The sequence below is a fragment of the Lepisosteus oculatus genome, chromosome 20 (genome assembly GCF_040954835.1).
Source record: "Lepisosteus oculatus isolate fLepOcu1 chromosome 20, fLepOcu1.hap2, whole genome shotgun sequence".
NCBI classification, from domain to species: Eukaryota; Metazoa; Chordata; class Actinopteri; order Semionotiformes; family Lepisosteidae; genus Lepisosteus; species Lepisosteus oculatus.
Window position 1 is genome coordinate 11,822,894 of NC_090715.1, and position 21,264 is coordinate 11,844,157.

At 39.6% G+C, this 21,264-nt stretch overlaps 1 protein-coding gene across 2 annotated transcripts in view; it reads right to left on the reverse strand.

Annotated features, from left to right (window-relative positions):
• Nucleotides 1-6,338: 6,338 nt before the first annotated feature.
• The window catches only part of smpd3 (sphingomyelin phosphodiesterase 3), a 78,848-nt gene continuing 63,922 nt past the window's right edge, over nt 6,339-21,264 (reverse strand). For both annotated transcript variants that reach the window (XM_006641183.3, XM_015368222.2), the window contains 5 exons: nt 20,341-20,499; nt 19,249-19,338; nt 16,463-16,526; nt 14,380-14,542; nt 6,339-10,163 (listed from right to left, as the gene is read on the reverse strand). In XM_006641183.3, the coding sequence (XP_006641246.2) occupies nt 10,062-10,163; nt 14,380-14,542; nt 16,463-16,526; nt 19,249-19,338; nt 20,341-20,499 (578 nt within the window). In that variant the 3' untranslated portion in view covers nt 6,339-10,061. The remainder of the gene's footprint in view (nt 10,164-14,379; nt 14,543-16,462; nt 16,527-19,248; nt 19,339-20,340; nt 20,500-21,264) is intronic.

Here is a 21,264-nt window from a genome sequence, read left to right on the forward strand (position 1 = left end):
GAAGAACTAAAAGGGTCACGTGGTTTATGATGGCAGGAAGAAAAATGCATTTAATTATAGAATTAAAATATCTTGCTTTAGAGACAGTCATTTTCATTTCAGATCATTCCTTCTACCAAGATGTACTGAGTTACTGTCATCTACAGTTAACATCTAACACTAATGGCTTATAGGAGCTTATACTGTAGATGATATGAAACTGTTGATCTCTATTTGCCCAGTATTTGACTTCACTATAACGGCTGTTACTTCAGCAGCACAGAATAAAAATGAGAAAAAGACAAAAAAGCTGTTTTTTATTTTTTAATATTTGCTATGAAATACCTTGTAATGTTTTCCAGACTAGGGGCTACTAATTTAATATTTATAAAATTACCATGGATAACATTATATTAATAAAATACTAATAAATAAAGTTATTAGTAAAAAAACCTAATCCAGGCCATAGACAGAAGCCTGCCTAAGGTTAGACTTATGGAACTTGTTTTAACATAAATTAAACATTAAATCAATTTATAAACATATATAAACAGTTTATAAACATTTGTTGTTACAGTACATAAATTGAACATTTAACAGTTTATAAACATTTGTTGTTACATAAATTAAACATTAAACAGTTTATAAACATTTGTTGTTACATAAATTAAACACGAAAGCAATTTATAAACTGATAAAACAGTTTATAAACAATCTCTTAGGCAGTTACATCAGATGAGCTAAACTGTGACTATATACCAAATAATGTTGAAATACAGTGTAGATGTTGTATGAAGTAATAGTCAACAGTTTTAGTATAACTTCACGTGATGGTAATAACAATATAAACAATGGCAAAGGCTCAGGATGTACTCATTTTACTACCCTATCAGTATGGTTTCTTGTTTCTGCTTTTGGTAAGCCTTGCGTAACGTCCTTGGCCGCACTCTCCATTACTTTCCACCACACCCAGGAGTCCTTCAGCTACTGACGTGGCCTGCTGACGTGAAACTCAGCACTAACAATAACAGGCTGTTCATACCTCTCTGTGCGGGATGCAGGCCACATGTGCCTCTTCACTCCACACACCTTCTGTCCAGGCGTACATTCTAATACCCTCTTCTAGAATGGAAAAGGAGCTTCAGGATATGCAGTGTGTGTGTGGCACACATCTTCCCAAAACTGCAGGCTGCATAAGAAGTGTAGGGTCTGTCCTGGTGGGAAAACAGATGTTACAGCTCGTCAGCACCTGGAAATGAATGAAAGGTCCTGGGTTTCTGAGTTTGTTCCTGAGATTAGATATATTACAGATACACAATCCTAGCATGTGAAATTGTAGGACACTCCTGAGTAATCTACACAGTATGGATGTTAACCCCGGGGTCCTGGCCAAATTTCTTCCTGGCCTTTATTCATCATGGCCTCCTAATAATCCCCATCTATAAATTGACTTCACCACTCTGCTCTCCTCCCCACTGAGAGCTGGTGTGTGGGGAGCGGACTGGCGCAGTTGAACTGCCAATGCGTTATTGAGATGGGGCTGCACATTGTATACAAGTATAAAACATTGAGTGTAGTGGCCAGACAAGTGCTACAGTATATACTGTAAGGGCTATTTATTTATTATTCCTGAAACAGAATGTGCAGGTGGGATTTCTGGATTTTGAAAAATAAAGTCTCATATCTGCTTGCTTGGCCTGGCAGTACTAGAATCGGAATGGATCAGGAAGATGTTGACTTTATTACAGCATATTAGTCCTGAACTGAATATCTCTTATTTTCTGTGTCCTTTTCATGTGTCAGGTCTGCTGCTGAAGAACAAGTATTTCCTTTGGTAGTTCCCAGTTCACAGGGGGGCGGTCAAATATTTCCAAAAGTCTGAGACACTGTAAACACAAACCATATCTGCAGAAGCAGATCCCTGGCCTGTGCCAGTTCTGAAAAATTGAATTGTGTTTTCTTTCTAATTTCTGAAAATTAGGGGTTTTCCAGCTATTTAACAAGTAACTCATGCTGTGTGTATTCAACTTTCATCAGCAATTATTAAATAACTAATTTACCACCAAACTGCAAAAGCACAGAATTATTTTTTCAAAGTATATCATTCTAAGTATATCAGATACTTTTCAAAGTATATCATTTGCACGTGGAACAATGCTTATTTTTAATCCAAGACTGGGTTGAAAAAAATGTTCTTGTTCCATTACTGATTAAATAGTAAAATAGAAAAATAACACTGGCCATGAGAGGTTTTATGGACATACAGACATTTATCCATCTCTGCATTTTTGTAATATCCTTTCTCTAATGCTTTAGCTAACAAGCCAATGACAATATCAAATTCAGGGGAGTCAAGAAGTCAGTGCCATAATCTTACTTTGTAAATTCAGGCAGGAAGACTCAAGCAAATGGGCATTTATTAAGCATTGTATTCTCTGTAATGCATAAGTCCTGTAAAGAAGACTTCTGAATCTTAACCAACGTGACCACTGGCAATCCAATGGCTGAGTGCTGGCAGAAGGGTGTGTGCACTTGTGGGCAAATGTCTTTGTTTTATTAAGTAACAAGTGAGCATTAATTACTCATCCCCTGGTGTAGTAATGAATGTCGAACCGAAATAACATGTTTTAGATGTCTGTCTTGCGTATCTGATAAAAACTGGGCTTTCCACTTGAGTCACTTGTTTCAAAAAGATACTGTGCAAGTTTAAATATCTTCTTTCTAGGTTACCCATAAGTCATAGTTCTGTAAATAAGGAAAGAAACATGAATAAATGCAAAACAATAGAGAATGCGCTATCGGTGCTCTAAAAATAAAACTCTATTTATTGATCAGTATGTACAGACATCAGAACTTCTTTGGGACTTTATTTCCAAAGACACGTTTCAACTAAACAATGACAATGGCAAAGGTACATGAGTTGTTGATGATATTTTCCTCTTTGGAAAATCAACTTAGAGCATGAAATTTCAGGAGCCAGGTATTTAGACGTAACAATGCTACACAATTGTATGTCTCAGAAAAAAAATATGTTAAAAGGTGATACCTTAGTAATGTGTTTTTAATAAAAAGATGTTTTATCCACATTTGACTTCAGTCTTCTTTATTTGAGAGGTATCTGCTTGCTGTATAGATGAGGAGCAGAAGCCCTTAAGATAAACCAAAGCAATGGCTGCTGAATTGCTACAGGGGTGCTAACACGATGAATTCTCGGAAATATTGTTCTAGGGGTCCATTCTCATACCTTAGAGGGGGTGTTGATGGGAATGGATCCCTGCTACCCCAATTAAAAAGACTTTAATTTCTGTTCAACTTCTGTATATAGTGTTGGAAATATGACTTTGTGCACTTTAAGTCACTCTTCTGTCTGCTGGATAGTAAAGTCAATCATTTTGTAATCATAATGATAAAAGAACACAAGAACAGAGAGGGCAGTCTGGTCATCTTGTTGGCAGGAGATCAGTGGTGCCAGTCGTCCCATCAGGACTCTTGTTGAAGGGCCACCAGTGACTCAGCTGTATGACTTGACTCAACAGTTTCAGCCACACCACATGTATCTCTGTCACTGGAGATTGACACGACTTCTGTGATGATCTGGCTTCACTTTGTCAATTCTGGATAATAACTGGGGCAAAATATTTTATATCTGCTTATGATGTTCCAGTCTGTGGTACTTTAATACTGTGCAATGTCAGCTGTAAAGTCACAAATAATGTCAGACAGGCATGCTGTTAAAGGGATTTGGACTTGATTCAAATGATATAATTCATCCATGTTTGGTAGTGTTTATAGTGAATGTGGCAGGAATATTTGAAAAATACTGTTTGCATTTGAAAATTGGATAGAAATGTAATTACATTGGCAGAGTCATCGAGCTGTTACGCACTTTTGAGACACAATGGCGGCAGTTTTGCATGGATATCACTGCTGCCCTCTAGTGTATTTAGCAGGAATAGCCAATGTGCTTTCAGACTTCCCCTTTAATTCCGGGAGGTACGGGAGATTTGTTTTTTTCAAGGAAGTTCAGATAGTCTGCTTTCACATTGTTTTTTGAGAAAGTCAGTGAAAAGTTTTCTTCAGAGAACAAAGTGTCTTATTTCAGCAGGTGTTTACCAAAACATTTTCTAGAAAGCATGTTACAATATACTGTAGCTGTATTTGTTCTAATAATTCTGTGCTATGATAGCAATTGTGGAGGTACTTTATTTAATTAATACCTGATTATTATATTTTCTTTTAGGAAAAAAGAAGCATCTGGAAGTTTTAAGCTCTTTAAACATTGTCACAACCATTGGGTTAATGGTAAAGTAATATTGCACAGGGCTAATAAAATTGACAGCAACAGTGTGACATAAAAGCAGTATGGTTTGTCTCCAGTTCAGTGGTACTGTAGGTCACTGACGATGTGAAAAGTTAGACCAAAGGGAATTAAATACCCTTTATTAGACATTAGTTTGTATGTATTGCTTCCAAATGACTTTTTCTATTATTTATTTTTTTGTTTTTTGAAAATAAAATTTAGTAAAGAGGAACTTTTACTGAGAAAAAAAAAACATAATTTTAAAACATTCTGTCTCCACGTCAGTGGTAGATCACTTTTCTGATAATGTAAAAAGTTAGACCAAAGGGAATTAAATACCTTTTATCGAACACTTCTGCATTTATAGAGTACCTTTAAATTTAAAAAGTGTTATGTTGTTAATGCAAGGTCAAGAATACCATATTAATCTATGACAGTGTTGTCGCTTAGAGAGGCTGGGAAGTTTGGAGTTGGAGAGGGGTAAGAGGCTGTGGAAATACTGCATGGTCCTGGCCCTTATATTATGAAAAAATCACGTGGTTGAATTTTTAAAAAACATGCTCCAGAAATGCTGTTACCTTGAAAAAGAAACCTGGAATAAACACAAACATTTGCATTGGTAAAAGCAATCAGAGGTGAGGCCCTCCAGGTTGAAATCTCTTCAGAAGTGCATTTCTTTCCAGATGGCTATAAATCACAGTTCTGTAAATAATGAAAGCCAATTTTAAAACAAGTAAGTGAAAATAATAAAATTAGAAAATGTGCAATAAATGCTCTGAGTATCCGATTTTGAAGGGCTGTTCTGGCCTGGTGATCATAGTGTCCCCTGGTCTCATTTCAAATGAGCTCCCTAACTGAGCCCTTAACAAAACAATAATTACATTAATTAAATCTGTATCGAATTTGGCTCTTTAACCACATGAAATGTTATATTAACTATTTGATTTTAAATGTAGCTAAAGACCCACAACTGATTAGATTAATTGCCTGAGTAAATAACTGAGCTTCACTGGAGAGCTGGGGAAAGTACTAGTGTGTTCCAATGTTAATTAAACAGCTTGAGATGTTTATTTAATTATTAACTCGTCTTAACCTGTTGTTTTTATCTGGTAGCCCAATACAAAGTTGATTCATAGTGCTGTGTTTCAGTTTCTGTAGTTCCCAGTTCATTTTTGTAAAATACTTTTATTATTTTTTTGGTAACATTTTTGCTTATAAACTCTTGGTTGTTGTGTCCACACATTTCTGCATTTCTGTGCTTGGTAGTGTTTATGGTAAATGAAGCAGGAATAACTGAAAAATCTTTTTTTTTGTAATGAAATATTGGATAGAAATGTAATTGCATCAGCAAAGACATAGAGCTGTTACGCACTTCGGAAACAGTTTTGCCTGGAAATCACTGCTGCCCTCTAGTGTCTTCAACAGGCTTAGCCAATGTGCTTTATGACTTCCCCTTTAATTCCTGAAGAAGCAGGGGGATTGTTTCTGCAAAGAAGTTCAAATGTTCTGATTTCACTTTGTATTCCGAGAAAATCAACAAATAATAGTTTTTTTTTTCTTCTGAGAAATAAGTGACTTATTTCAGCAGGTGCTCTGTCAAAATCTCGGCTCTTGTCCTGTGAAGATCTTGGTCAGTTCAGATTCAAATCCAGTTTACCAATGCAGTTTTTGGAAAGCATGCTACAATATGCTGTATTTGTTCTTCAGATAATTCTGCACAATGATTATAACAATTTTCAACGTACTTCATTAAATGAATAACTGATTCTTATACTTTCATTTCCATAAAATAGCATCTGGGAAATCTTAAATTTTAACCTGTTTAGACTTCATGTGGTTACAACTGCTGGGTGAATGGTAATAAAATTGTTAGCAGCAGTCTAAAGGTCAATATTTGGACACAGGTGCTTGTGGATGTCTTGCTATCCATTCTCATACAGTACCTCTGCACCTGATTTTAGTCTTTTTTTTTAATGACTGACTTAAAAGCAGCACAGGGATCTGACTGATTTCTTTGTAACGTGTTAAGAGTTTGAAACAAAAGGGACTCAGACACAGGTTCAAAGAGGAAACAGTTTTAAAAAGCAGAAGAAATAAGACTTTTGCAGAATGAGCGGCTGTATAAAACATCACTCCTTTGCCTGCTAAACAAAGTCGCTTCTGACTACTTGCCCAACATTCATTTTTAAAAAAATGGACAGAGAGAGAAGATCTGCTACAGTATTGTCAGAGACAGATTAAAAGCCATGTAGCGTATCTTACAGAGAGCATGCAGGAACCACAGTCAAGTAAGATACCCTGTATCTGTTTCAGCATCCTTCAGGCCAGGGGCCACTCCAGCCCAGGAAACAATCCATCAAGTCTTGTTCCCATCTGCCAGCAGGATTTGCTAAAGAGCCACTGGAAAGCAGCACCTCATGAGAGCCCAGGGCAGCAGCTGAGTTTTCCGAATACAGACTCCAGGGAAGGATGTTTTCAAAAAGAAGGCAAGACAGATGCACAACCAGATTGACAACTGAATAAAAATGATACAAAAATGTAAGGAAAAAAAAGAATACACACATTTCAGAATTGGTGTGTTAGTGTGCCATGGGGTGTGGAGGGTAAGTAATAAAGTATTCAGGGTCTGTTAGTGCTGACTTCTGGGACAGTAACCAGCACCATGACAGGATGAGCTTGAACTGTTGGTTTAACTCGGCTGCCTCCCCTGGGGTGTGATGTTCTGATGCAATGAGCCCATGAAAGAGCTCAGCACATTCAGGACACGTTCATGAAACTGTGTTGGTGCTGTATATTCCTGTGTAGTAAAGCTCAGCTAGACAGAGTTCCATAAACAGAAAGATACTGCAATGAGTGGCAGTATAAATACTGTACATTACAATGGTTCGTGATTTAGCAATGTAAACACCTTACAAAATAGTGGCTGATGCACATGAGGTTCCTTGCGTGTAAATGCCGATGGTTCCCAGAGTCTTTATTTCCCCCAGAATCATCATTTGTTTACCCCGTCTCAAGCAGACCAATTCAAACGAATACTCAACCTGACCCCACAAGTACAGGCTTCTTGCGGCAGCCAGAAAAAGAAAAATAACAAACTTGCTGTCAAGCAAACTCCTTCCAGTCATTTGATGTGTCTCGTACTATGAGCCTGGGACACCAGCACTCTCATGAATAGGACAGAAAACCTTGCAAGGGTCTGACAGCCCTAGTTGTTATTATTTAGCTAACAATAAGCAATGGATGATCGAGGTTAACCTATAAATTGTTTATCTATTTGAGATTCTGGCCACATTCTGCAAGTGGCACAGTCTAGATTTGAACCAGTAACCTCCACTCCACAAGCTCCTTTCTGCATTCCTCTAGTAGAGGCCTTAGTAGATAAGCCTCTCACGAAGTATACTTTCACACCCTCATCATACTTTCTTTGTTCATTCTTCTACACCAGTTTGACTATTTTTAACTTCCTTTTGCAATAAACCTTCACTGCCTCACTGCTCAAATCTTAATTGATAGTTTTCACCTAAATGTGACAACACCACCAGCACATTATGGAAAGGACAGGTTAAGCTCAGGTAATTTTACCTATTCTTAAAGAATACAAGGACAGGTTTTCATTTCTTTATATCTTTTTCTCCTTTTCTGTCCTCAACCAGACACTTTCCAAGAAGATAATAACCTCAACTAACACACTGAGATGATGGCAAAGTGTGATTTATGCTGTCCAGACCACACTCAGGGATGTCAGTAACGAAAATAGATGCACCCAAATTTAACTATCTGATCTCCAAGGCTCTCTTGCAGCTTTATTTAAAATAATCCTCCAAATCCGTGAAAAGAAACATAATTTTAAACCTTCTGTCTCCAGGTCAGTGGTAGGTCACTTTTGTGATAATGTAAAAATGTAGACCAAAGGGAATTAAATACCCTTTATCTAACACTTCTGCATTTATACTGTACCTTTCAAGTTAATTTTTCTATTTTTTAAAAGTTTTTTTTAAATATAATTTAGTTAAGAGGAACTTTTACCATGAGTAAAAAAAAACATTTCTGCATTAGTTACTATGACTGTGCTCTCACAGCTTATACTTTGAGAGGCTACAAACAGAACAGCGATCACTCTTTAGCAATTTACAGACTTTTAGGAACAAAAAGTCTCTAGATATGATGCTGTCTTCCCATGACTTGAATCATTAATCTTTTTTTCTGTGTAAAATTGAAAAGTAGCAGGTAAAAAACACGAGGAACAAACAATAAGGGTTTTTTAGTGTCAGTAAAATTTAAAAAGTGTTACGTTTTTAATGCAAGGTCAAGAATACCATATGAATCTATGACAGTGTTGTCACTTAGAGAGGCTGGGAAGTTTGGAGTTGGAGAGGGGTAAGAGGCTGTGGAAATACTGCATGGTCCTCTCATCAAGCCAGGCCCTTTTATTATCAAAAAGTCACGTGGTTAAATAAAAAAAAAACATGCTCTAGAAATACTGAGTTACCTTTAAAAAAGAAACCTGGAATAAACACAATCATTTGCATTGGCAAATGCAGTCAGAGGTGTGGCCCTCCAGATTTAAATCTCTTCAGAAGTGCATTTATACCAACTGGGCATCCATGACATGCAAAACAGCATTCAGAGCAGCAGGGGTGGTAAGGGTGCAATTGTGAGCACTGAATTAACAGCCCAGATTTCCCACCAGCTTTTAATCCCTAAATTTCAAATGTTAACTTTGAATCCAGTAATGCCTCTTGCAACCAAGCAGACTTAAAGCTTGATGATAACCTTCCAAACATCCATCCCGAGTTACCTTGACATGCCAGGATTTTAGGGACTAGCTACAGACATCCACAGTCAGTCCTGCAAAAAGGACCATCTGCATTTTTCCATGAAAGCGACAGGGTGTACGTTGTACAATACAGAGAATGGAAAGCAGGTGAACTTTGAACTATTTTGGCTGTTAAAACAGTGTTAAGAATTTGGAAAGGTAACTGCAAAAGCTGTGGAATGTCAGCATACAGAAAAAGAAAAAAATATATATATACCAGTATACATATGCATATAAATTTTCTACAAAGATGGTGAGGTAATATTATAAACCTTAGAAAGACTTTAGAAAAAAAGACACTTAGCAGAAGATTCCTTGAAAAGAGGGAGGGAGAGGAGCCAAGAAGAGAGGGTAGTTTCTTCTCCTTCTCCATGCTGAAACCGTGATAAAGAGGGGAAATTCCAGTTGCTGGGGAACTCGGTGCTTCACTGTGAGTTTCATGCAACTTTTCAGTTCATTTCAGCGATGCATTTCATGCGAACATTAAATATGTAGATTTCCCCGTTACTAAACAAACAAAATGTAAACAATCTAATAAATGTCATTCAAATGCTAGACAAAAGAAAAAGAAAAAAACAGATGAAGTCACAGATGGGAAAGAAATGAAATCGTACTGTGTACTGGTAGAAAAGCATGTTGTTTCTGTAAATTAGAATGGCACTGATCAACTGTACGAAGCTTCTTTGAATCCTTCAGCTCTGATGAGCACAAGGAGCAGAACTGATGACTTAACAAGAGCTGATGGCCCCTAAACTGTCTCCAGCTGTCCTCATCAAGTTTGTTTAAAATTGAAACGTAGGGGCGTTTTGGCCCAGCTGAGGGGTTTGAGGTCACGGGCAAAGAGGAAACATCTGTGCATCTCTCTCTCTCTCTCTCCTGGTCCATCCATCCTGAGTGTCCAGAGCTGTCTTCCCCCATCTTTCTCCTTCTCCCTGCCCCAGTAGTTCTGGCTGGGCTCTGTTTGGCCTAGGGCTCCTCCTCTCCTGTCGACACAGTCAGGCGCATGGACACTGCCAGGTGATCGGTCAGTCCAGCCAGCTGAGTGACGAAACTGTACTCCTCCACATCCTGAAGGGGAACAAGAAACAACGTTTTCTTAAATACTGTACATTAACAAAACCAGAGGCAAAGGCCCTCACTCAACTCCTGGAGAGTCTTTTGCTTTCTGAATTCTTTTCTACATCTCAGATAGAGATCAGATAGAAAAGTAAGAGAGACTGAGCAAATTCAGAGCAGAATTTAGCCAGGACACATGGTTTAACTTCACTTCTGTTACAAACAACACTGTGAGATCTTTCATGAGAAAATTAGCTGTCATCCTCGCTGATCAGCATGAAAGAAGTTTGCATGATTTCTGATCGCCTGGACCTCATGACAGAAAGTGGCTTTCTTTTTATCATAAGTCTGTGCTTATGATTTTAAATGAGCTAATTACCTGATCGGTTATTTCTTCCCAGTCTTTAATATAAGGTAGTCCCACTGTGTGATAAGATCAGGTCTACTGTATATTAAAGAATTATCTGACAGGTTTTTTCTTTCAAAAACACAACACAGGTTATTTTTTTTAAGTATTAAAGTGGAGAAAATAAAACCTGTGACCTATCAGTAACAGCTATTGATCAGCAGAGTCACTGCATAAGTTAAGATGTGCAGCTGGGACTCTCTAACAGCATGAGAGAGTCTCTGCCATCACTACGGGTGGCTAAGAGGGCCGTGAAGTGGAATAGTCACCCGCTCCTCTCTCAACAAGACACGAATGCTTTGTATTTGAACCACATTTTCACTCATTACGAAATGTTGCTTTACTTAAAATAATTAGTCTTTTTTTGTATCTAATTGCACGCAGTGGTAGGCAAAATCATCCCATCACTCAAAGAATGAGTTTCCTACTCCTCGTCAAGGGGGCTGTCAATCAAAGCCTCAGCTAGCAGCTTGAAGAACATGACTCTTCTCCCCATCGCAGGTGGAGAGAGCCCAGCTTGTTTCCAAGTCATTTTCAGGTTAGGAGACGTCTTGTCATTTCCCTGAACCTCTTGTCCTCTTGCTTCAGGGCAAGAGAGCTCCTTTTGAACAGTGCACTGGTCAAGATTGCCAAAAGAGTTTGGAACTATGGGCTTCAACTTGCTTTTTAGTTCGGGAACCTGTTCTAGATTTGCAGGGCCTTGAGTCAAGTGTTGCCTCCAAACCAAGGGTTAAAATGTTTGAGCGGCCCACAATCGGCCGCAGGGTAATAATTTAATTTCCCCTAAAATGTGACTTTTGTGAGTCAGCAGGTTTTTGTTTTGATCTCGCTGAAGTTAACGGAGGCCAGAAGTCAAGCTGGTTGCCATGACAGTATCCCAGCACTGGGAGTCAAACTGCATTTAGACCAGTTCCTTCAGCTGCCTGGCAACTAACTAACTAACTAACTAACTAACTAACTAACTAACTAACTGTCCAGTCAGAGCTAGGGCCAATATTTTTGATCAATGTAGTGCAGTAATGCCAAGTGCATTTTAGGGGTGCAGGGCAAAGCAATCAGAGCACATTTTTGGGAGGTGGGGGGTTGATATAGTGGTGTAAAGAGACGGGAAATGTAGAAGACAACACTAACAATTCAATCTTTGTACTTTGAGAGAGAAAAAATACATTTTAGAAAGAGGCCGATTAAAGAAAAAAAGTTTTTAAAAGCCCCTTTTATGCTACCATAGCTCACCTGGTTCAGCTGAGTGGTGTCACGCTGCAATTTAAAGAAGCATGGCCAAAACAAACCCATGATAAGAGATTACTAATTACACATTCTGACTCCTTGAAAAAACAGCTTTTGGTCATGCCAAGCGAGCTGTTGTGCAGAGATTAAATGAAAGAGACACAAGTGGTGAAAAAAAGTCTTTTGTATGCTTTTCTTGTTCTGTAAGACACGCATGCTGTTTTTATAGAATAATAGTGAGCTTTTTTCTAGCAGCACTGCAGATTGTACAGAGAGATACCATTATTCTGCACTAATGTGCATGACAAATGTCTTTCACCGTGTTGCTGTCACTATCATGAATCCCACTTCAATTTTTTTAATAGCTTCTTGACTATTTTGTTGAACATCATCCTTGGTGTACATAAGTGCTGATATTTTTTGAAAGCTGTATCATTTGTCCTTACACCTGAAAATCCAAGATCCACGCACACTTTTGAAACCACTGTGAAAGTGAGAAAGGAGAAGATAGCTGTAGATATTGCCTCTTTTTGAGAAGCTGATCCAGGTTGAAGCATGAAAGGAGATAAAAAATTAGGCTAGATTTATAATTTTCATCTTATTATTCTTAGATAGAACTTGTTAACATTTTATTTATAGTTAATATTGAATTGATGACTATGTGATTATTAGGAAATTAGCAATAATTACAGAAGATCCCATGCAATCCAGTATTTCCTGATTTACTACAGTATGCATGTCCAAAGTGAATCTGTATCTCTGTATCTGGTAGTAGGCATAAGAAATTGAACAGAAAAATATTTTAGACCCATAAAAAAGTACCTTCAAATACTGTATGATAACCCTGATAGCTAGAAGATTTTCCCTCACAATCTAATCCTAAATCTGTGCTCATGCTGAGATCTTAAGCAGAACTGGAGGAAATCAGCTCCTCCTCACATCACACAGAGAAGGTGTCCCCAGGGGACCCAGTGACTGATTAATCAACCAATCAGGTAATGTCTTTGGCAGGGTCCTCATGGGGTTCAACCAGCCAGTCTGCCCCATCCTGGAAGATGCTTCCCAATTATGTAGAATTATCTGAATTATGAAGATAGTTGCACCTGCACAGCTCTTCATTATGGTACAACAGATCTGCGAAAATGGATAAGCAGATTTCTTTAGCCCCTAGGGCTGGTATGGCGAGTATTTTTCTGTTCTGGAGGCTAAATCAACCTTTTGCCATTTGAAATGAATGGAGAAAGGTTAATCTATGGAAAATTGCAAATAAATCTATGATTTTCATAAAGATCTGGATTTAATTGTGGTATTCCTCCAGAGAGTGATGTGTAAACCATTACCGATAGGTGTGTTTTTGAATTAATTGGTTAATAAATGTTATTTTAAGGTAGTTAAAAAGACTCTAAATCAACAGAAATTAAAGGGTGCGTTTAGTGATCTATTTTATTACCATTCGGAGTCATCAGTGATATTTTAGAATCTCAAATTTGAGGAATTGCCAGTTGTCATATTGTTTTAATAATACTCAGACATACAGTATAGTATATTGCCTTAAGTGGAGCTTTGCAGGTTTCAATCTACGGAACACTGTATACTGCAGCAGGCTCTGAACAGCAGAGGGAGCCATTGCACTTTTTGAGCTAAATTAAAAGAATCTGTACGTCAGGAAGTGGTCAGCTGACAAACACTGGTAAATGTTAAGTGAATCAGGACATATTTCATCACTGATTTATGCGGAAGCTATCCCTGTGTACTGTGGGGGGGACTTCAGCTCCTCTCCATTGTTTGTGTACATTAAAGCTCGAGAATAGGAGGGAATCTGGATCTGAATCCACTGGATCCTTCCATCCATCTTCTAACCACCTGATCCAATTCGGGGTTGTGGAGGAGCCAGAGTATATCTCGGCAAGTAATGGGCACGAGGCAGGATACACCCTGGAGGTCTATCACAGGACAGACACAGACACACCAAGGCCAATTTTACAGAAGCCAATTAACCTACTGGCATGACTGTGGACAGTGGGAGGAAACCAGAGCACCCAGTGGAAACCCACACGAACATGTGGAGAACCTACAAACTCCATGCAGATAGCACCCCAAGAACGGAAGCACTGAATCAGCTGGAGAAGACAGTCAGATCAGTGAGGTCCTAGTAACCTACAGTAATGAATAAGACAGGCTGTGTGTGCTTCTTCCTTGTCGTCTTACTGTCTCAGTGCTCAGCTGCTAGTCAGCTGGACAAGTGTGTGCTGCTACTGAAAGTATCACATTAATGTCTTGCCACTTTCACAGTAGTTTCTACAACTATTCGTCCCTTACAGTCCCTAAATACTAAATCATACATTGGATTCATAAGGTCATTTTTTATTACTAGCATTGTTTCTCTTGCATAAACTCCTGAAAGTACAGTATTGCAAACATCATGTTGTCGCACAAACCTTGAATTGTATTTTGGGAATCCCACTTTGTTTCATTTTTATTATGATTTATAGAATCATGGCATTTCCCAAATTAATGGACTGAAAAGGTTTGGCTTGTTTCTGTTCTTTAGGGCAAGGGGTGGGTCAGGACAGAAAAAGAAATGCAGGATCGTACCACTTTCCAGTCCTGCTGCAGTCCTTCCTCGGTGTACAAGATGTAGTCAACTCTCCTCCCGCTGCCCTTGAGTGGTATCTTCCGACCCTTTTGACTAGAGCAGTGGTTCTTGCTGGTGGGATAAACCAAGTACTCCTTCCTCCCCTCTTCATTCTCCATTACTCTAAAGTGAAAGAGTAATTTCTTGATATTAATATTACTATTAGTCTGATTTAACAACAACCTTTTAAAGACCTAAATTGGAAATAATGGAGACTTGTATATTTTTGGAAGAAAAAAAACAATGATTATTCAAAAATATTTTAAAAATCTGCCCCCTGGATACGAAATGTAGGATTATCTGATAAGGATTAACATCTTCCGATTCGGGATTCATGAACAACGTCAGTCCTATATGAAATCTCATTCATTTCAGATTCAAACACATGATTTTGTGGAAAGAAATCCTAGTGCACTCAAAGAGCTACAGATTTAAATTCTAAAATGTGAACTTCTACATTGTCTCTAGTTGGAATCTAAAATTTGGTATCATTTTTTATAACCTGAATTTGGTGATGAAATGTTTTCGCCACGAGAGACGCTATTCTTTTCTGTATTCTGCTGGGATTTGACCACTGGGGTTAAAAGCCACATGACGCCACTCCCAACAGAGGCAGATATTCCTTGTGCCAAAAGACCAGGTCCCCTGCTGATGTGAATTCCACACTGTCTAGGTTTGAAAGGGTGATGTCACCAGTGGTGACAGGCTCAGTAGGTTTCAAGGGTGACATCACCCAGATCCTCTGAGCCCTGTTCCACTTACAGTAACATCAGCGCTGTTTGTGATGTGCTGTGCAGTATATGTATATACAGTAGCTTGGAACGAAGTAAGGTTACAGATGACATACTGGCCAGGGTTTAACTGAATAATTTAACAAAGTAAGTGTATTTAGGTCCTTCAATCTCCTGTGAGAACCTATGTTGATAACTGCTCTCATGGTGGCATATTTTACATTGTTTTAGTGAGGAATGTGAATCGGTCTTTTTCACAAAACCATGGGCAATAAATGGAAAAGAGGAAATCAGGAGACCAAGTGAAAGAAACAAAACAGAGCTTTGCAGGTTTGTACATTGAGAGCAGAATGAAGGCTACGTAAAATAAATTAAGTATATACTTTGATCCTTATGAATACTATGACTAATTTTTTTTATTGTAGTGCTAATTTTGTGTAATTCTCTAAATAAAATTAATAGAAGCTGACAAGCTGGAATCTCACAGTCAAACCTCTGAAGCCTTGTTCTATTCTATATTTTTGTGAGCATAAACAACACCTTCCCTGCTGAAAGGTGATGATTGTTCACAGATTATGCAGCCTTACATAACATTGCTTGATATTGCTGTTGGATACATGGCAGGATGGAATGGCGGTCAGTTTCATTTCTGAGGGAAATGGAGTGGAAAAGTGAAATGCTGAGATGCCTTAGGCTAAGATCAAATCAAAACTTTAAGAAACCCAACAACGTGCCAGTTTCAAGAACACAGAATTTGATTTAGTCTGTTTAAGAATATAAGCATGGTCTTTTATAGCCATGCAACATTTGTACCCTTTTGGCCCATCTTGCTCACTTGGTTGCTGGTGGTTTCATAACATAACAATACCATCAAGCCAACTTCAGTCTTCCCCTGTCACCATCAGCCAGGTGGCTGGGGAGTCCCAGACTTGTCTTGATTCCCCACTGGCACTTAGAAGTGTTTTTGATCTTGAAACTGGCCCCTGAGTTCATTTGAACACAACTTTTCAGGACTTTGAATGCCTGCAGTGCCCATGCAACCTTCTTTGTTTCTGGTTGACCCTCACCCTCTAGACTAGAGAAGGAGCCACTTTGCTTCCACAAACAGGAAACTGACCCTCATGTGCTGGGGGCTTGACCTCTGAAGTAACCACTCTATTCCAAGGGTCTGTGACCATAAGATGATGTTAAGATGATGTGCAGTTGGTGGGAAAGGCACAGCTGTGATTCAATCTGGGTTTTATGCATGAGAATATTTATATACAATACTGTAAATGGAGGGAACAAAATGGGGGGAACTGAAAGGACTCACTTTTGTAGGCTCTCTGGAGAGCTGACCTCTTCATCGTAAAGTCCAGTGGGGTTCAGAAGTGTCCCTGTGAAGATGCAGATTAGGTTCATTTAGGATGCTGGACTGGTCAGAGGGTGATGGCAGTACTTGTATGTTACTCAACACGTATTTGTGTGTATGTAGAAGGTAAAAGCCACTGGTCGGGTGAGTCTGGTTTCCTCGAGTATTTTGGGAGCCAATCCTTACTTCTCTGCCTTCTAGTGCTTGAATGTGTCCGGTGTACTGGAACCCCTACCTTAACCTTAACCCTATAAAAAGTGGCACTTCATCCAGAAGCCTTGGTGAAGCTGCCTCTCCCTGACCAGGCTAGAGAACCTAAGCTAAAGCCCATCTAGATGGTGCTCATTTGGAGCTGAACTGCTTGATTGTAGAGTCTGCCTGTGACTCATCTATAAACAAATGCAGAATGAATACAGTATTTTCCCAAAATGCTGTGTTGATGAAATTAAAGGAAACTGGGACCTAAGTAATACCATCTTATTTTAGGTAGCAGGTGTCTGTAAAAATACATTTAAATCCAATTACAATTACAATACTAAAGCATTCTGAAAGCTTACGATAAACCATAGCATAACAACTACTAAAGACTATTACTACTAAAATTTGTCCGAAAATAATTTTATCGTCGGTACTCTCGTAATGTATCAAATTAAACTAATTTGTTTTTATAACTGGGTAAGATCCATCTCACTATCAGTCTGTATCTGTCTTTGCTTACAAGTGCTCAAAACAGGCATTTCTCTGAACTGCACATGTATACCGAGTGTATATACAGATATTTGTATTGTAAGTCTAGGCATGTGAGAGATACTGTATGTTTTATTCTGTATAATAGGTAAAATCTATTATCTCATTTAAAGGTACAGGTTTCTGCCTGTAACAAATACAGAGCTGCACATTCCTAGTGCTTTTCTGTACCTATAGAATAACTCCCATCCTACTATATGTCTCCCAAACACTTCTAACAGACCCCACAGTTGCCTGCACTGAGGAACCCAAAGAAATATCTGGATCTTGAGCTGAAGGGGGGATAAAGACGTGGGCAAGGGGATTGAACAAATCTCTAATTGCATATAATGATTTATTTTTTGTTTGCTACAGTACTGTATATAGTCTTTACAGTCATAATACAAAAACTGTCTCAACGTAATGCAACATGGTTGATTGTACTATTAATGCTAGCTAAGCTACTGTATTTTGTAAAAGCAGTTCCTAGATGTTTCCTAGCGAGAGGCTGGTAATTAACAAGCAAGCAACCCCCCCAGCCTCTCCCCACAATTGTCTGAAGAGGTCAAAACCCACCCAATCATAATAGTTTTCATACAGCTAATTTTCCATATCTAGCACCATGTGTAAATACCTAAACCATTAGTCCTAAGAAATATGATTCCAGGTCCCTCATATAAGTTGTTTACAAACTGCTAGAGCAAGAGATATCGGATCAATCTGTTGCTGGCGGCTGTTTCATTCTGTTAATGAGTTTAATTAGACTGTCAGATCCTTCTCTGAAATCAGTTCTCACTGAGGCTATACAGTGAGTAATAGGATACATTTGAGTGCTTTTGTTTTAAAGAGCTGTAAAATCCAATTCAAAATGATAAAGTTAAAAAAATAGTAACTGAGACAAAACAAACATGCTTTATGAAATCTGTTCTCCAAGTCCAAGCCACTAAATCCTGAATACGTTTCTTGGTGGGAAACCTTACAGAATAACATTTTAGTACAATAAACTTTCTGGTTCAAAACCCACATTCTCAGTCTCATATCTCCTCATTGTGCCTTTGCAAACATCTGGAACATTCCTGTTTTTGGTGCTAGTTAAAGGATTAGGGCCAAATATTGTTATGCTTTTGAGAAATTGATATCTAAAGTACAGCACTGTCCTGAAATGGAAAATATGAAAAAAACCTCTCAGCAGGCCTGAGAAAAAGACGAGGCACCTGTCTTCTGAGCACAGGGAGACATTTTGTGTGCCATGAACCAAAAGAAACTCTCACAGCGCTGTGTCTGCATCTGCACTGTGGATGGGCAATTACAGTCCTCCAGGGGGTGTGCAGGTCGTGCTTCTCTGGGATCTTAATTACTTAACTGAACCAATTATGTACACAGGACATGAAATCACCAGTTCATTTTATCTTCATCAACCTGCAGAAACGCATTCCTTTGAGGGCTTGAGTTTTCCCATCTTTGATCTACATCACATAAGACCCAGGTCAAGGTCATGCAGGTACACAGGTAAAGCCACGGAGGCTAAACCTTCCCGTGCGTCTCTCCTGGTGTCCTGGCTTCCCCCCATGACCTTTCACCCCTTTCACAACCACCTAATCCCTAACCCTAGCTGCCTGGGCTCTTAAGTGAGGCACCACCCTGGACTGCATCAGCAAACCCCACGCTGGTCTGATCATGTTATCATTTGCATAACATTGACATCTGCTTAAGCTGGGCCTGGTTATAGCAGAAATGACATGAAAAGGTGATTAAAAGGTGATTGTGTTTTGAACTAACCTTTTCGCTTCATTCCCAGTCGTGTTCTCCATAATATTTACTTGCTCAGTGCAAAACGTGACACCTTTCATTGGTGTTGGCAGAGCACAGTCTCCTGTAGCACACCTCAGCTGATCTACTAATATACATTTTGCAGATGTTCCCATGCCCTTCCTAGGACAACATGACTTGTAGATGTACCATATGAGCCAGGATCATTCGGATCCCCCCTCCCAGCCAATCCCTCAGGTGCCCAGACTCACCGACAGCCCATGGCTTCTCCTCGCCAGCCCCCAGCCGACACGGGTCCTTGTAGTGAGTGAACAGGACGTGCTGCTGCTCCAGCTTGTCTTCTGTAGAGCGAGATACACATTAGCGCAACACTGCAACACTGTGGGCTTGTGGAACGGATTCCTGTAAGTTCCGGCATTCATTATTCTTTACTTAAAATGGAAAGCACCAATCCTTTTATTACACTCGCATCCATCCATTATCAGAAATCTGGTTTTTCATGGCGAGTATTGCAGTAGCCCATAGTCTTTCTCGGACAGTCCTGGCACAAGGTGGGATTACACTCTGGGCAGCACACCAGTCCATCAGAGAGCCCACACACACGTGAGATTAGATTCACCTACAGTATCATCTGAGCCAACAGATATTTAGACAGTGGGTGGGAAACACCCCAGATTCCAGCCCAGCTATCTTTGGAATGCAGGGTCCATTGTATCACCTCCAGCTGTGCTGCTGGAGGTTGTGCCACTTGGGATCCCCAACATTTCGGGCTCGTATATTGTGAGAATTTGCGGGTCAGAACAGCTGAATATGACAATTGCAAAGTGCAGACACAGCCAGGAAGGAGCTCTCTGTCAATTATTAGCTGTTGCATTGTATTCAAAAGCAATATATCTGGGACGTTTACCTTGAAGGAGAGCATTTTGTGGAGAAAGATAAGTAAATGCAGCACAGATGTTAGAAACAGGCACATTCATTGGTTTTACAAAAACCTAATCTGGTCCGCTGGTGCTGGTTCTAGCCTCAGCTATTGCCTCCTAATCCAGCTTCCCATCTTCTGTTGAATCCAATTGCTTTGCCTGGTAGTTAAAAACAATTATGTCCTCACATTTGAGGAAGAGCAAGAGTTCTGTTCTTGTTGCAGGCCTGCAGAAGAGGCTGACCCGCAGGAAGTCTAGCTGTGTTTTAATATCACTGCACTTTTACAGTGGTAGCCCTCGTTTTCAGCTGCTCCCAGCTCAGCCCTGGTCCGCGCAGCCTGGGCGCACTAGGTGTTCCTGGGACGACACGCACCCCGAGCCCAGTCCCACCGTGTGTGGGCAATCTGCCAAGTGTTCACTCACCCGAGGAGCTGTTGTCGAAATTGAGGTCCCCCAAAATCACGTCGAATGCCACCTGATCCTCTGGACCTTGACCTCCGCTGGGATGGGAGGTTGATTTCCGGAATTCCGCCAGCCATTCCAGGAGCAGATCCAGTTGCTCACAGCGGATTGCGGCATCTCCTTAGGAAGCGAAAGAAGGAGTTATTTTTGTGTTGGTTGCTGCACTGCCAGTTCTGCCAGTTCTCATCCATTTCTAACCTGCCAGTCATTAAACACCAGGAGCAACTGGTGATATTGATGCATTAAACTCAATAACAAAGTGGTTCAACTCATTCTTTAGGGAAATTGGGTGCAACAAAACACCATCCTGCTCTCCAGGACCAAGACTGGCCACCAAAAGGTTGAGCTTTTAGAAAACCTGCTCCGAGTGGTCAAGAATCTTCCTCACCTGTTGGTGTATTGTAATTGTAGAATTACAGTGAGTATCGCTGACAAAGAGATGCTATGCGCTTGACACAAACCCATGAAAACATAAGAATGGTAACTAATAACAGGAAATCAATTGGCCCATCCTGATTAGGTCGTTTTTTTTGTTGAATTGAGGACCTCGTCTATATCTGAATGGGCTCCATCCACAGCTTGGCTTAGCAGTTTATTCACAACCCCAGCATATGGACTATGCCCGTTAACTAATGTTAGCATGCATGTTCAACTGCTATACAGTACGTGTATGTGAGTGATTGGACTGGGCAGCTCTGACTGGGACCTTCAGAAAGGGTCACTCTAAGCTGATATGTTCTAAGTGTTGAGTAAGCAAAAATAAGGCAGCAGCTGTAATATCTGAACTTGTAGGATAGGAATATCATGAGTCACAGCCTTGGGTCCTAGACAGTCTGCCATTTATTGAATTGGACTTGTCATTTTCCATGCCGTGGAAATGGTGTG